Genomic DNA, 16,316 nt, shown 5'->3' on the forward strand with positions numbered 1-16,316 from the left:
CCATCCACCCATCTACCCACCTACCCATCAACACATCCATCCACCCATCCATCTACCCACCTACCCATCAACACATCATCCATCCACCCATCCACCCATCTACCCACCTACCCATCAACACATCCATCCACCTATCCATCTACCCACCTACCCATCAACACATCCATCCACACATCCACCCACCCACCTACCCATCAACACATCCAGCCAGCCAGCCAGCCATCTACCCACCTACCCATCAACACATCCATCCACACATCCACCCACCTACCCTACCCACATCCACCCATATATCCGCATGTCACCCGCCCACCCATCAACACCCACAGATGTACACCCACTATATCTATCCATACAACCATACACACACATTCACACATGCACCCACCTGCCCGTCCACTCACCCACCTATCCATCCATCTGCTCAGCCAGTCGTCCAGTTGTGCATCAGGGTATTCAGTCTGACCCCCAGCGCAGGTAGACAACCATCACCACTCACTGGCCATCCGTCCCCCAGAGGCTGAGACCTCATTGGGTCTGAGGGGTGAGTGCAGGCTTCTCCAGGGCACAGGCCACCCTGAAGTGTTCGCTGTGGAGAGAATATGGGAAGACAGGTAGACAACCCCGTGGGCTGCCACCGCCTGACGAGGACCAGCTGCTGGCACACAGTACGGCTGGGGGTTGGTGACTGAAACAGCCAGTCTTATTGTCCCACTGCCTTTCTAGTTTGATGCTCTGTGCTGGGGGGCGCACTCTTTTGAGCCCACTTTACTGGAATCCCTTGGCGGGGGCTGGCAACTCGCCTGGTGGGTGCGGCCGTCCCTGCTCCTAGCAGCCACCACCCTGCATCCTGCGGTGGCCTGGGAGGAGGAACGGGAACCTGGGGAGGTCAAGGAGGGTCACAGCCACCAGGCTGTGGCAGGCCCGGAAGCCAGTGGGGATACAGGGGTGTCACCAAGGGTGTCTCACAGCAGGTGTGGGTGATGGGGAGCAGTGGCCGTTCTGAGTAGGGGTGTCGTGACGGGGTGGGGAAGAGAGACTGAGACCAGGGAAGATGGGAGAGGCCAGGGCTGGGCAGGGCTAGCCAAAGAAGGGCAGGTCCAGAGGCCCTGGGGATGCAGTGGTGTTACCTGTGCCATGGGAGGAAAGAGGCCCAGAGAGGCCAAGTGACCCAGGCCCTGTGTGGCCTCACTCCTCCGACACCACCCACCAGGCAGCACTGCCCAAATCACATGCACCTGGGAGCTGCCCTACATATGCGGCCACCCATACAGAGACAGCTGAGCAGGGAGAGCAGGAGGGGGCAGGTCACCAGCCCCTGAGGGGGCTCCAGGTGGACCAGAGTCAGAGACGCACGCAGCGGGGCAGCAGCACAGAGACACGCTTCCCCTCCGTTCCCCACTCTCCTGGCTGCATGGACTGAGCGGGGCTGGCTCCGTTCTGTTTGGCCCATAAACAGATCCTTTTAAGACTTTCACCGGGCACCTTCTTACTGTGTCCACTAATGAGGGTCTCAAGAGGGACAGAAGAGCCCTGGCCCTGACTGGAATAAACGAGGGCTCCAGGGAGGGAGAGGGCCAAGCAGGGTGCCTTCATTTCCAAAATCATCCCAGATACGAGGCCGTCCCTGCCACACTGCCGGCTCCTCGGGACTTGTTTCCTGGTGTCCCCTGCAGTGCTGGGCCAGCTCAGACCCCACAATTTAGGGGCCCAGTCCCCATGCCACTGCCTCATCTCAGATGTCGCCATCTCAAGGCCACCTGGACCTGTGCCAGCAACTGCCAGTGTGGGGTTCCCACCAGCCCCTCGAGCCAGGACCCAGAGACCACCTCCTGGGACCCCAGAAAGCGTGGCCTGACCCCACGAGTCTCGAGAAGGCTGCATGGGGAGACAAGAGACGTGGGGCTGGGGTCCAGGCAGGCCGGGCCTGCAGCCCTGGAGTCTCTGCTGTCACCATCCTGGAGGCCACTCAGCGTCCATCCAGGGTTTCACCATCAATAGAATGATTGTCCACCCGGTTAAAGTTGGTGTCCCGTCCTCCTCCTAGAGACCAGGAGCTGACACCAGGCTCCAAGTCTCCCTCTAACCACCTGAAACTGGGCAGAAGGCCACCACGTGGCAGCTCGTTGGCACAGTCTCAGATGTGCTCCCGGGGCCAGCATGAGTGACAGTGACGACATGGCCATTTCCCAGATGAAGAGGCTCCTGCCGGGGACTCCGGGGGAGACCAGGAGAGGGTTTAGGAAGCACCCCCTCCCTGAGGCTGCTCACGCAACCCCGCGGGCACTCCTCAACGAGCCTGGGGCACATCCTGCCAAACCCACCCTCACCTAACAGTGGGGCTTTCCTCCTGCCTCTGCCCGGCTCAAGTCGGAGGACTGGGCCACACAGCACTGGCCTGGGGAGAGACCCCAGTGCCAACTCTACGGATGGTTTCTTGGACGGTTTCTACTGGACGGGGGGCTCAGCCCCACGTTCCCTCCGGCACCTCTACTGCGGAGGTATGGAGCCCACCTGCTCTCGGGGCCTCCCGATCCCGGGTCCCGGGGCCTCTGCACGGCAGTCGGGGCTTCGTGAGGCTTCTCCACTGCTGTGATGTTCTCTTGGGTGCGAGGCCACCAGGCACGGGCCTCTTGTGGCTCACACCGAGGTCACCTCCTGCTCGTTGCTTTCAGTGTCATAAACAGTGACAGAAGAGAGCTGAGCTGGATGTCCTGCACATGGACAGCGTCTCTAGGCCTCCCTTCCCCAGTGGGCTTGGGCAGGGAGGGAATCAGCGCTTGTGGTGTTGACGGGCATGGCCGATTCCTTCCACTGTCCACGGGTTGCTGGTGGAGCAGCCCGTCCCCCTTGGCATGGGGACAAACTTGGCCTCTCTGGGTCCAGCCGCCTACCCTCCTCTCACCGTTAGTGAGATGGACATCTGGGGTGCTCCAGGGCCATTGGAGGCTCCTTTGTGTGCACTGTGGGACCACAGTCTGCAGGGATTCGGGGTCATGGAGTTCTGGTCTGCACTGGGAGAGAGCAGGACCTAGGCAGATAAGGATAGGGGCACCCCAAGAGGACTGTCTGAGGGCAGTGCCAGGTAGGAGGGCCTGGGGCAGAGGGAAAGCTCTGGGCGCAGGCCCCAGGCCCAGGCCCCAGGCCGCCCTCCTCGGCAGCAGGGGTGGAGGCAGGGTCTCTGGTCCTCGCCGCTCTGCTGGCCTGTCCTGTGAGGAGGCCCAGCCCCAGCTCTGCAGCCCTCTCATGAGCACCCTGTGTCCAGGCCCTGTCTCTAAAGGAAGCAGAGAGGAGCCTGCTGAAGGAGAAGCTGTCCAGGGCCACGCGGGACCTGGAGCACGCGCAGCAGGAGGCCCGGGGGCAGCAGGCACGAGCCGAGGTGAGCCCACCACCCGGAGCCAGCAACCAGCCCCTGGCCTGGCCATGCACGGCCCAACCTGCGGCAGACACCAGCTCACCTTTCCTCCTGTCCCAGGAGCATGGCCGCTGCCCAGGGCTTCCTGCGCCAGGGAGCAGAGAGTCTGGTGGCAGGAAGCCCAGGCTGCGCTCTAGTCCCTGCCTGGGCAGGTCCGGGTGCTCGGACCCCAATTGCCCAGTGCTCCCAGCCCTCAGAACCAGCGGGGGCCCAGAGGGGAGGCCTGGCCAGGGAGGAGGGGGAGGGCTGCCCCCAGGCCTGTGGCCGTCTGCAGCCACACCAACCAGCCTCGCCTTGCTGTGCGGTGGGAGGCCCAGCTGGGACCCAGGGGCTGCAGAGGCTCACCCACTGGGGTCCCTGCCACCACACGGCCCCCGAGGCCACCCACCTGTGCTGCCTGCCTGGGAGGTGTGAGGTGGGGTGGGAGCAGGTGTGATGAGTGGCAGGCCTGGGGGAGGGCGCTTGCTGGTTCTGACGTGGGGATGGGGACTCCTGGCTGACCAGGGGACGCTGTGCCGCAGGAATCGTGTTCCTACCTGGCCCTCCCCTGACACCCAGACCAGACCCCATGTCACTCTGGGCAGGGCAGTCCAAGGCAGCCGGGACCCAGGAAAGCCTGGCCCCAGACTTTGTGCTCCCAGCCGCCACCTCGGCCGGGTCCCTTTCCTGAGGCAGGCTGAGAGGGTCCCCGGGCTGGAGGATGGGGCTGTGCCCTTCCCAGCTACTCTCTCAGCCCCCCTGTGGGCAGGGAACCAAGAAAGCGCTGAGACGGGGAGGGACGCCCGCCGCTCTCAGGGGAGCCTCCGGGAGCTGGCTCCTGGAGCATTTGTGTGGCTGGGTCTCCCCTGGACCCAGGATGGACCTGCCGGCCAGTGAGCTCCTCGGGGAGCTCCTTGGGGCTCTTTTACCACCTCAGCTCCAAAATCAGGAATCAAACCCTCTGAGAGGAGTGGGAGTGGAAGCGCAGCCAAGGAACAGCTGGGGTGACATGGTCAAGAGCCACCAGGGCACAGGGGCCTGCGGGCTGTCATGGCCACCTCAGGGCTCTCGGCCAGAACCTGTCCCCAAGGTCCCCAGGTGTCCTCCAGCCTCACTGAACAAGCAGTTCTGGGGCCGTGCCAGGGCACGAAGCCCAGGTCCAGCTGTCCAAGGTGACGCGTCCGTCCAGGAGGCAGTGGGGGTAGAAGAGCCCGCTGTGCTCCTGCCAGAGCCGGTGGAGGCCCACAGCAGTGCCCCAGGCAGCGGCCTGCAGGACGGGGGGCTCCCACATGGCCCCTGTGCCTCCCTGGCACCCCGTGTCCCCTCAGCTGCCCTCCTCTGCCCAGCTGCTGCTAGTAGGCCACAGATCCTGTGGCCTGGGGAAGAACCCCCATGTGAGGACACTGTGGCCCAGGGTAGGTGGGGAGCGTCCTCACTGGACAGGAGAGCAGGTGTGGGACAGGAGGACAGTTTGGGCTAGGCTGGGTCCCAAGTGGTTCCAGAGCTGCCTAGGCAGGGTGGCATCCAAGGGCAGGCAAGGCTGAGTGCTTCACACTGGCAGCTGGCAGAGACAGTGGGTGTCCCCTCCACCTGCCATTGGACAGTCCAGGGAGGAGGAGCAGCACAGCGGCACCCCCTTCCCGGGAAGAGCATCTCTAACGATGTTCTGGCCTCCTCAGCCCATGCAGATGGGCCTGGGTCCCCCGGGGAGGGGAAATGGGCACTGCCTCAGGGTGAGCCCGCCTCTCCTGGGTGACCTCAGTGAATGCTGCAGGCCTCAGGCCCCAGGGGGCTCCTCTACATCCTGGGCCTGTGTGGCCAGCAGGCCCTGCCAGGGCAGAGGTGACCCCAGCTGACTGCCCCGCATCACTGAGGGCAGGGCCTGTCCACATGGCAGATGGCCATTCCTGACCCTCCCCCTGAGCCCAGGAGCCCAGCAGGGATATGGTAGGCAGGCCAGCCGTCGGCTCTGGGGTCCTAGGCCCAGCGTCCCCTGCCGTGGTCTGGTGGCTTGGGAGCCCCAGAGGGGAAACAGAGGTGGGAGACAGGTTGGAGCCTCAGCCCCCTCCCGGAGCCCCCCTCTGGGCCAGCACCTCTGCCCTTCACCAACATGCTGGGCCGTCAGCATGCCTGACTGGCACCCCCAGCTGCACCCCATGGGACACCTACCTCAGACTGGCCTCCCTGATGTGTGGTGTGTCCCTGCTTCCCCAGGCCACCCTCAGCACCAGGACAGAGGAGCTACAGGCCCTTCAGGCCCAGTTTGAGGAGGCCATCTCCTCCCACCAGACACAGGCCGCAGCTCTGAGCCAGAGTCTCCGGGAGATGGCAGCCGGGAGGAGCAGTGCCCAGAGAGAGGTGAGGGCAGCAGGAGGAGCCGAGTGGGTGGGGCTGCGCTGGCGCTCAGAGCTGCCCTTGGGGAGGGAAAGCTGGCCAAGATTCCAAACCTACAAGGGTGAATTTGGCGTGGGGAGGGTGGGCGTGACCGTCCGAGTCCTGGCCACAGGAGAGGCTGGGCCCCAGGAGGATGGCCAGGGAGGGCCAACTCGTGGGAGGCTGGCCAGGACACAGGGTCCAGGTGTGGAGCCACACCCGGCCCAGCACTCTCATTCCACACAGCGCAGACGCCCGGAGTCCAGGGGCACCTCCCTGGGCAGGGTCTGTGGTCTCTCTTGGGAGGCAGCTGCGACTGGGGGTGGACACGGGGAGGCTGGACTCAGCCTCTCGGCTGTGGGAAGACCAGGCAGGGCAGCCCTGGTGGCACTGGGATGGGACGAGGCTGGGTGTGGAGGGGCAGGAGGAGACAAGGGGCTCGTGGGGTTTTCAGGGATGGTCAGGGGCCTGGCGGGGTCCTGGTGTTGGCACAGAGACCCCAGTGGCCCAGTCCCCATGTGATCATGATGGGGTGGGGACAGGCAGGGGCAGAAGGAGCCACAGAGAGGCCAACTGGGGCCCAGCAGGCCAGCAGATGGAGACGGGTTTCTGAGGAGATTTGACAGGACTTGGAGGTGCCTGCAAGAGGCAGGGCAGGGGACATGTGGCTGAGGGCTGGACAAGGGGCCAGCAAAGCCCAGAGGGACCTGCGGGGGGCAGGTGGCCTCCTGGCTCCCTGGGCTGTGGGCCGAGCAGGGAGAGGGGCTCAGCCCCCCCAGGCACGCCCCGCGTGAGCCCCCGAGAGGAAGACAGCATGATTTACCACGACGGGCTATTCACACTGGCCCCAAAAAGAAGGGGCTCCTCCCAGCCAATTTCCAAGTCAGACCTGGTCAGTGACCACGGGAAGGAGGGTGAGCTTTCCAAGATGGGGCAGTGGGGAGGCTGGGGACACATTTGTTCTGGTGGATCCAGGTGGACATAGGCTCAGGGCAGATCCAGGTGGTCAGAGAGGACCCTAGAAAGGGAGTGGAGACCCCACAAAAGGAGTAGGGACCTCACAAGGGGAAGGGGACCCCCACAAGGGAAGTGATGGCCCCAGAAACAGAGTGGGGACCCCAGAAAGGGTGTAGGAGTGACAGGGGACTGAGGGGGTGCTCAGAGGAACAATCACAGAGAAGCAGGCGCCAGGTGAGCCCAGGGTTGCTATGGAAACCAGAGCCTGTAGGCTGGAGGACCTTCCGGGCCCTGCCCGAGGCTCACCCCACACACAGATGGGGCCAGCACCATCCACCCGTTGTGTGTACATATCCCACGCTGCTTAAGAGCACGCACACCAAGTGATAAGTGCACACTGAACATGTGCACATGCATACCCAGGCTCTCACATGCATTCACGCACTCACACATGCAAACACATTCCGGCACCACCAAACACACATGCAGCATAAAGATGAATGGCAAGCACACACGTGTGCACATGCAAGCACATCCATCATGCCTGTGGACGGTGCATGCACACTCTCACTCGGCCACACGTTTGCACACCCACTTGTGCATGCACACTGCACACTGGCCCCCAGGCCAGCCCACAGCTGCCCCTCCCCCGCTTTCCCTCCCTGCCTCCTCCGCAGCTGCCCCCCTGCAGGAGGTTTCAAAAGCGGCTGTTTATACAATTTCTAGTAAAGAAATAATTATTATAATCACATTAAGCAATTTGGCTGTAAAGTTCCCGTAAAAGGGACGGCTGCTCTTATGAGGCGGGTGGGCAGACACAGGGGGTAGAGGTGGGGGTGGGTAGGGTGGGGGTGGGGGTTTGTTTTGCTTGTTTTCATCCCCTCCGCCCTGGGAAACGAAAACAGCTTCTCTTATGATGGATGGGCCCTTTTCCTGGTCCTTGACCTCCTGGGCGGATTTCTGCTGAGCTCAGCGGAAAATGCTCGGCACAGTTGCTGCTCCCACATGTGGGGGTAGGAGGGGAGCTGAGGGGAGGCTCGGGCCCTTCCCAAAAACAGAACAACAAGAACAGCAGGCAGACTCCGGGCCAGGCGGCCAGGGGCCTGGACAATGTCCTGTGAAAACAGCCAGAAAAGAGGGGTTTGCTTTGGGCACAGCAGCCACTCGCCGAGTGTTTGTGGCTTCCCTCTCGGCTTTCCCCTGCCCACTTCCTCCACCGCCTCCTCCCCAGGGGCCCGCGAGAGCCAGGATGGAGCCTTCCCAGAGGCAGCTGGTCAGGGCCATAGCTCAGGCCTGGGAGGCAGGAGGCCAGGGGTCCAGGCTGGGCCCAGCAAGCTCCCACCACCCATAGCCTGAGTGCTGCGGCTCTGAGCCTGCCCAGTTGGCCTCCCCAGACCCTTCCATCCTGGGAGCCCAGTACCTTGAGAAACCTGTGTCTTCCAGGCTGCTGACCCTCCCACTCCCATGCTGCAGCCTGGGGGCCAACTCCGTTACGTAACTACCCCCTCCAGGCCTACCTGGAGGACCCTGTGGGTGAAGAGGCCACTGGTGCAGGGGGAACGTGTCCTGGTTCCAGTGTGATGGGGTCATACTCTGGGCCCTGGACAACCCTGGCAGGGAACGAGGACTCACAGCACCATGGGGCAGCTCAGGTGTGCAGGACGCACAAGGCCAGGAGTGGGGTGGGGGCCGCGGCTCCTGCTGGCCCCAGAGCCCACCCACAGTGGCCTTCTTTCTGTGCCTCCTGCTCCCAGGCCTGAGACCCTGCTCCTGTGGGCTGAGCTTTGTGCAGGGCTCCTATAATGGGGACAGCTTCCAGTCCCAGCAGCTGGGCAGCCCAGCACCAGTGGCTTCCCAACTGCCAGAAAATTCTGAGGGCCCAGGCGCTCTTCTCTCTCCCCACTGCCTCCCCGTGGATGGAGGAGGCAGAGCAAGGAGGCCGGAGTCGGTAGGCATGCCCATAACCATGCAGTGGCCAGTGCTGAGCCACTGGGTTGCTGACCCAGCTGCCCACTGCAGGGCAGGAGTGGCCCTCGCTGACCCTCATTGCAGGGGAGGAGTGGGTGCAGAGGCAGCAAGTAGGAAGGGCCACCGGGCAGCAGCAGCTGAATATTGGTGAGGACAGTGCAGATGTGTGAGCAGACTACGCCCAGGCAGGCCCTGCCCAGCAGTGGTCAGTGTCCTGGAGTCCAGGACAGGGACAGGCCAGGATGGGGACTGGGCTTAGGGACTGGCCCTCCTAAGCTGCCCCCTGGCCTCAGCAGTGGTAGAAAGGTCCTCCCCGTGGAGGGCGGGGCTGGTGTCTAGGCTCCCAGGCTGCGTAGACACCAGCACCTGCCAGACCAGTTTCACCTGTGTGGCCCACGGCTGTCCTGGACCACGGGTCCTCGGCCAGCCACCAGAGCCACATGCTTCCATCAGGCTGAGAGGCTGCGGGCACAGCTGAAGGTAGCCCAGGAGGAGCTGGTCAGCCTGCGCCAGGAGCGACAGGGCTGGGAGGAGAGCCGAGAGGGTCTGCACAGGGAGGTCCTGGAGGCCCGCCGGGCGCTGCGTGATGAGGCCCTTGAGAAGAGCGTGCTGCAGGGCTCCAACGCCGAGCTGCGGGCCGCCGTCCGCAGGGCCGCGCAGGAGGAGGCCAGGTGTGGCTCAGCCCAGGCTGCAGGGAGGGGTCTGGGCCAGACAGACAGTGGGGAGAGGCGCCAACCCCTACCCCGTCTGAGAGGCCTGCCAGGGCCAGCCCAAGCAGCAGGGAAGAGGGGTGGACATGGTCCCTGCCTTCAAGGAGTTGCCTCGCAGCCCCTTAGACAGGCCAGCCTGGCCTGTGGGAGATGGGGCCTGGCCGGGCTGCAGGAAGGCCCCTCTGAGGCACAGCAGGTTGGCGCAAGACATGAGGTCTCCAGTGGTGTGGTGAGGGCCAGAGAGGTGAGAGGCAGGCTACAGAGAGGCTGAAGAGGTGGACAGTGGACACTGGACAAGGCCCCTGCTGGCAGGTGCTCGGATCTGGATGAGGCTGGGTCTTGGAACAGTGCATAGGGTCTGCACTAGGGACCGGGTCTTACTTGGGGAGGCAGCCAGGCAGCCACAGGCCCCCCCTGAGGAGGTCAGGCCTGGGGTGTCCAGCCAGCCTCTGGTGCTGGCTCAGTTTTCAGCGGTCCCAGGAGGAGCAGGAGCAGAAGCTGCTGGGGCTGGAGGAGGCCTGGGCAGCTGCTCATCAGGAGGCCAGGGGGCTGCGGGCCAGGCTGCAGGAACTGGAGCAGGCCTGGGAGGACACCCGGCGGGAGCTGCAGGAGAGCCGCAGGCAGGTAGGGGTCCCCACCCTCCCCCAGGCTGCTCCCTCAGCCGTCCTGGGAGGGGCTTCTTCCAGGGGCCACGCTGACCAGAGCCACCTTCTAGTGATGCCCGCCCAGCTCAGACCCCTCCGTGCCGCTGAGCTCTCCGGTCAGCGCCCCTCCCAGCCCTCCTTGTCCAGCTCCACTGGTGGCTCTGCACCCAGAGAGGACGACCAGGCGTGTGTCTGCGGAGTGGCTGAGCTCGGTTCCCAGCACCTGGTCACGGGGGGCACCAAAGCCCCTCCCAGAGCTGGACTTAAGCTGAGGCTCCCAGAACATGGTCCGCTGCCAAGAGGGAGGACACATGAGCAGAGGCAGGGAGGGGAGGCTGTGGGGCTCCTGCCCCCGCCCCAGCGCTGCCACCCTCCCAGGTGAGAATGCTGGAAGGTGAGAATCGGAGGAAGAGCCAAGAGGTGAGTGAGCTGCAGGCCCGGGGTGCACAGGATGCCCAGCGTCAGCAGCAGAGCCGGCAGGAGGCACTGGGGCTACAGAGGCAGGTGACAGAGGCCGAGGCCACCCTCCAGCAGACCCGGAAGGAGGTAGGACCTGTGCTTTTCTTGGATAGGTCTGAGGAGAGGCCAGGAAGGAGCCCGAGCAGAAAGGCAGGAGGCACCAGATGGGGGCGGGAAGGAGGCCAGAGGACCCACTGCTAGGCTGACTGCCACCTGCACCTGTGGCCTGTGCACAGCCCACCTGCTAGGTGACTGTGCAGCCAGGAGCCGGTGGTGCTGAGCTCACGCTGTGCCCAGGCACACACACCCCCCACCCCACACCTGCACAGAGACCCTGCCCCAGGCCCACCTGCCAGCTCTGTGTGCTGAACCAGAGGCTGCACACAGCCAGGGCTCTCCACCCTCCCAGAGCCGGAAGAGCTCCCGAGCCCCAGGGTCACTGACCACACAGGGCCCCTGGCTCAGAAAGCTGGGCGTGCCACCCACAGTCGCATTGAGCCTGGGCCCCAAGAACCCGGGGCTGACCTTCCACAGCCCACGTGACCCACCAGGTGACCTCAGTCCATCTGTGAGTCATGGTGTCCACCCAGGAAGCAGGATGAGACCAGGCCTGCTTGCCACCCTGCACCTCGGACTCAGAGGCCTGTCTGGTCCCTCCCCACCCTGCAGCCTGCACACTCCTGACTCACCCACGCAGGTGGAGAGGGCACCTGTGTGTGCAGATGCTGGCCCAGGGCTGTGCCCCGACCAGCATGGTGGGTCCTAAAGGGTCTGCAGCAGGGGCCGAGGAGCCCCCAGCAGGAGGGGTGCTGGGACCCCTGCCCACAGCTCGGGGCTTTCAGGTGGCTGCCAGCAGGACTCTCAACTGAGGGGACACTCTGTGGTCTTCAGGTGCCACCTGGCTCAGGTGACCCCACCTGCCAGCTGTGACCTGCGAGGGGGTTGAGGCCCAGAGGCCTGGGGAAGGGTCTCCCAGGGGCAGAGAGGCCTGGGTCTCCTGGCTGGTCCCCCCACATCCCTCCTGCAGGTGCTGGGCCTGCAGCAGCAGCTGGCGGAGGCAGAGGCCTCAGGGAAGGCCCGGGCACAGCAGCTGGAAGGACACCTGCACGAGAGCCAGGAGACTGAGCAGGCCCTGTGGGCCGAGGTGCACCACGTCACCAGGAGGCTGCGGCAGGCCCGCTCCCTGGCTGACAGTCTTCAGGCCCGCCTGGACAGTGCCCATGGCCGGGTCCATGACCTCGAGCAGGAGCTTGCCCAAGCCAAGGGTGCCAGGCGGGACGCGGAGGCCCAGCTGGACGGGCTGTGCTCCACACTTCGCCGTGGCCTGGGGCTCCAGGGTCGGAGCCCCTCCACCTCCCCAGAACGACCTGGTTCTCCCATGAAAGGTCAGTGTCCTCCTGTCCAGCTCTGTCTGTGACCTGGGCACCCCACCCCTTCCTAGGCCTCACACAACCCACACATGAGGGGGCTGGACCAGGCCCAGCAATTAGGAGCCTGTGCCCACATCTGCCCCACCCCAGCGCCCACAGCAGGAACTTCAGGAAGAAGGGGAGTGCCCCGTTTCTGTCACCAACCCTTCCCACATCCTCTCCACTGTCACCGACGCAGGTTCCAACAGCTCCCAGGCTCCACCTGAGTGGTACAGAGCCAGCTCCCCCACCAGGGCCCATTCACCACCCCGGTGGCACCCACCTGCACCTGGAGACTGCGACTCAGAGGTCATTGATGTGGCCTCTGTGCAGGACGCACTGGGGGACCTTATGCAGAAACTTCAAGATGCCCAGCGGGAGCGGGTGAGGGGCAACTGGGGTCCTCCCCACCCACATGGGCACACCCCCTGGGGGCCCTGGGATCAGGGAACACAGCAACTCACCCAGATGACTCTCCATCTGTGTGTCTGTCCTCAGACCCACTGAGACCCTGGCAGGGCAGCGGCAGAGGCAGAGGAAGGTGACTGCTGCCCACTGCTCCCTCCCCTGCCCCCTGGGAGCGGTCTGAGTGTCTAGACGGTCCTCTGTGATCCCACTGCCCTCCAGGCCTGACCCTCACATGGCCTAGGGCCACACTGTCCCTCAGGGTGGGCCACAGAGCCCCTGGAGTTGGCCCACTGTGATGTCCCCTGGGGACACGCACTCGCCATCCCATGCCATCCCTGAAGAACTGTCCCCGAGGCGGGGACAGGCACAGCAGGACCCCTCCCCTGAGGACACCTATGCAGTGGATGTCCAGTTGTGCTCCTGGCCCCGGGACTCCAGCAGAGCCTGCAGTCTGCCCCTTCCCAACTGGCCAGGTGGCAGGGTGGGCTCGGGACCCTGGTGGCTGACAAGCGGGAGAGGCCGACGACAGTCCCAGGGCTGCCGGGCCCCAGCAGTCCTTCAGGCCCACTGCCCACTGACACCAGACCAGGGCCAGGTCCCATTCCTCTCAGCCCTGGCTCCCTTCACACTGCCCACAGGCTGTGTCCAGCCCCTGCCAGCTCCTACTCTGCCCAGCCCTCCCTCCAGCCACTCGGGGCCCTCCCAGGCCAGCAGGGCAGCTCATCCAACCACCAGGCCTGACCTTCCCTGCAGCCCACAGCCCACACTGTCCACTGCCCTGCCCTACTACAGCTGCCCTCCTGACACCCCAGCCTGCTAGTGGACACCTCTGCCCTCCACTTGCCCTCCAGGCTGTCCTGCTGACCTTAGTTCCTCTGCCCAGGATGAGGCCCATGTCCAGGTGCAGAGCATGAGCAGCCGGCGGCACAGGGTGGAGAGCGAACTTGCCCAAGCCCAGAGCCACCTGGGGCAGCTGCAGAGGGCCCTGGCAGAGGCAGAGGAAGGTGACTGCTGCCCACTGCTCCCTCCCCTGCCCCCTGGGAGCGGTCTGAGAGCAGCTCCAGGGGGGCGGGTGGCCCCCAAGCCAGCCCTGGGCCTGGCCAGCGCCCGCTCCCTCACGGAGGCAACCCCAGCACGGGGGCAGTCCCGACACTCTGAGGCTCTGCAGGTCAGGCCTAGCCCCTCTCCTGTGACTCCCACCCCGGGTCTGGGCCCTGGCTGTGCCCACTACCTGGCCCTCTTCCCAGATAACCACACATGGGTCCCCCACTTGGACTCGGCCTCCTCTAGCCTCCTCAGAAGGGTCCCCACCCAGCCCTTACAAGCATGACACTGACTGCCCCCCTGAAGTGTCGGCCAGGAGGGCAGCCTGGGCTCCGGGAGAGTCAGCCACAGGAATGTTGGTGGGGGCAGGGAGGGGCAATGGCGGTGGGAGGACCCCGGAGCCTGAAGGAGAGGAAATGAGGGCCATCGCCAGGACCTGAACTCTATGGAGGAGCCAGTCACAGGTCCTCCGAGCTTCGTCTGCAGCCTGTGAACTGTGGGGGGGCAGTCCTGGGAGTGTGATCCCCTGGCAGCCTGCAGGCCTTGGGAGTCCCCTGCCATCTGGTTCCCCAGGTCGGCACCAGGCAGAAGGTGCTCTGAGCAGCACCCGGGCAGCAGGGGCCCTGCAGAAGGAGGCGCTCCGGAGGCTGGAGACCGAGCACCTGTCCAGCTTGCGGGCGGCCAGCCAGGAGAGGCGGCGGCTACAGGTAGGGCAGGCAGCGGGACAGGGAGGGAGGTAGGGGGCTATAAGAGCTTAGAGTGTCAGGCCAGAGGTCAGGGGCTGGACCAGAGTCCCTGTGGGAATGGGGCACAGGCACACTAGAGAGTCACTGGCACTCAGACCCCAGGCTGAGCCACCCCTGGAAGAGCTGTGGGGGCTGTCCCGGCCCCTGCTCTCTGTACAGAGGGCACACGCTGTCAGGGGCCACCCTTCCCTCTGGCCACACTGGCAGGCCTGGGGAACCCTGGCCAGCCACGGGGCTCCTCTTGGGTCGTGTTCCGGCTGCTGCAGGACAGCCTTTCTTGCCGTGCTGCTCAGACACAGAAGGGGTTGAAGGATTCAGGTAAACGTCCCACCACGCCAGGCCACATGCTATGGTCTCAGGTGAGGGCAAGGGGCCAGGCCTGGGGGACAGCCGCTGGCCCAGCTCCCTTCTGCCTTTCCATGGACGGGTGCCAGGGTCCAGGATGGTAGGTGGCAGCAGTGGGGAGGTGCCTGGGAGCCAGGATCTGAGAAGTGGGGCTGAGTCTGTTTTACACGGATGGTGTTCATCTGGGTGCGCTCCAGGCGCGGCGGATGCGAGGGTTCTTTGGGAAATGCACCTTCCCAACCATCTTTACACGACTGACATACTGCAGACTCGACCTGTTCTGGAATGTACCGAAGCTGGGAGGGCTGTGCTGGATCTTCCTGCTGATTCTTCCCCAGCGTCTCCTTCTATTTCTAAGGGACTCTAGCGGTACATTCTGTGACATGCTGCTCAGAGCGTAGCTTCCCCTTACTGTCCTCCCGCAGGCAATGGCTGTGTCCGGCTGTCTTGTGCCCATGGCGGCCTCGGCACTCCCAGGTCTCATGGTCTGGCTCTGCACTTAATCCGCTGTGGAGTCCCTCCCTCTCGTGGGAATGGGCACAGGGTGCTTCCTCACCCAGGCTTCTATGGTACGACAGGTCCCCTGTGCTGGCTCGCTGCTCCCGTCCCTCCTCCTCCCTCCTCCTCTTCTCCCTCCTCCCTCCTCCCTCTCCCTCTCCTCCCTCCTTCTCCCTCCTCCCTCTCCTCCCTCCTCTCTTTCCTCCCTCTCCCTCCTCCTCCCTCCTCNTCCTCCCTCTCCCTCCTCTCCCTCCTCCCTCCTCCCTCTCCCTCTCCCTCTCCCTCCAGTGATGGCCCACAGGCCTCCTTCTCTCTGTCTTGGTCACCTCTGGGGTCCAGGCGTCTGACAGGCTGAGAGCATTGTCTTTCAGTGTTAGTGTGACCTGCTGTGCTGCTATGCTCAGGGATCCTGGCTGGGCCAGGGACCCTTCCCACACCCCTCTCTGGCTGTGTCCTGGGGGCGGAAGGCTGTTGTTCCTAGGAGAACTTCCTGCAGACCATCCCTCGGGAGGCCCTGTGCCCCCTGCCCGCCCCCTCTGACTGCAGAGTTCTGAACCCCACCCCCATGGTGCTGCAGACCCGGGCTCTCTGCCCACTGCAGCCCACACTCCGTGCAGTCCCTCCCAACCGCTGAGCAGCTGCTCCCCCCGGGTCCACAATCAGGAGCTGGCCTGGCCCAGGGGCCCTCAGCAGGGCCTCCTGCCAGCTGAGGTGCTGAGTCTTGGGCTCACCTGACCTCTGGGCAGGGTCCCTGAACCCATCCGGGTGTTGGCGAAGTCTGCTTCCTTGAGGTTCTGGGACTCAGCTCCTGGGTGAGGGCTTCTGGGCCTCTCGTGGCCGTGTCACCAGCTGGTCCCCAGGTTGAGTCCCGGCACACCCGACACCCACTGTCCCTGTTCCTCATAAGCCCAGAGGCTGGTGTGAGAAGAGGCTCCACTCTCTCCCTGGCTAATTTGGCAACAGACGGCAGCCTTACCTGCCCCAGGGGTCTGTGTCGAGGGACCTCATGTGACCTCAGCATCACACCAGGCTCACGCCCTGCCGCAGGGCCCTGGCTCCAGCTCAGCCCGGCAGCTGGGCTTCAGGCCTGGGGACACAGGTGGGCAGAGCTGCCCCCCAGGACCAGGCTCAGGATTTGCCCTCTGCCTCCCACTGAGTGGGCCCAGGGGACGTGGCGTGTGGGTTCTGGACCTCCCTCTCCCGTGCCCTTTTCAGAGTGGGATCCAGAGGCCCATTTTTCTTTGAAACTTAAAAATGTCACCGACTGTCGGTTTCTTCTTTGCTTCCTGTGACTTCTGCTGTCTGTGGTGAGCCCTGGCGTTTCCAGTGCCTCCACTTCACAAGCCTCTCCTCCTCCTCCT

The 16,316-nt window shown here is 64.4% G+C and overlaps 1 protein-coding gene and 1 long non-coding RNA gene across 29 annotated transcripts in view; one reads left to right on the top strand and one right to left on the bottom strand.

Annotated features, from left to right (window-relative positions):
- Positions 1–6,419, bottom strand: part of LOC125618326 — a 13,570-nt gene extending 7,151 nt beyond the window's left edge. For 2 of the 10 annotated variants that reach the window (XR_007349615.1, XR_007349610.1), the window contains exons 1-2: positions 3,459–5,093; positions 409–3,274 (exon numbers count right to left, since the gene is read on the bottom strand). This is a non-coding gene — a long non-coding RNA (uncharacterized LOC125618326). Of the gene's footprint in view, positions 1–408; positions 3,275–3,458; positions 5,094–5,563 lie in introns of those variants that run through there. The other 8 variants (XR_007349618.1, XR_007349614.1, XR_007349620.1 and 5 more) reach the window with 8 other exon arrangements.
- Positions 1–16,316, top strand: part of Crocc2 (ciliary rootlet coiled-coil, rootletin family member 2) — a 59,615-nt gene that overhangs the window by 33,439 nt on the left and 9,860 nt on the right. For 14 of the 19 annotated variants that reach the window (XR_007349606.1, XR_007349605.1, XM_048808924.1 and 11 more), the window contains 9 exons: positions 3,266–3,379; positions 5,609–5,752; positions 9,146–9,363; positions 9,867–10,026; positions 10,425–10,592; positions 11,533–11,890; positions 12,114–12,298; positions 13,206–13,326; positions 13,940–14,073. Coding sequence is in view for 15 of the 19 variants with exons in the window: in XM_048808924.1 (XP_048664881.1) it covers positions 3,266–3,379; positions 5,609–5,752; positions 9,146–9,363; positions 9,867–10,026; positions 10,425–10,592; positions 11,533–11,890; positions 12,114–12,298; positions 13,206–13,326; positions 13,940–14,073 (1,602 nt within the window). In the remaining 4 variants the exon portion in view is untranslated. Of the gene's footprint in view, positions 1–3,265; positions 3,380–5,608; positions 5,753–9,145; positions 9,364–9,866; positions 10,027–10,424; positions 10,593–11,532; positions 11,891–12,113; positions 12,299–12,412; positions 12,456–13,173; positions 13,327–13,939; positions 14,074–14,882; positions 15,027–16,316 lie in introns of those variants that run through there. The other 5 variants (XR_007349607.1, XR_007349609.1, XM_048808929.1 and 2 more) reach the window with 5 other exon arrangements.

Source organism: Marmota marmota, unplaced genomic scaffold, assembly GCF_001458135.2.
Source record: "Marmota marmota marmota unplaced genomic scaffold, marMar, whole genome shotgun sequence".
Classification (NCBI taxonomy): Eukaryota; Metazoa; Chordata; class Mammalia; order Rodentia; family Sciuridae; genus Marmota; species Marmota marmota.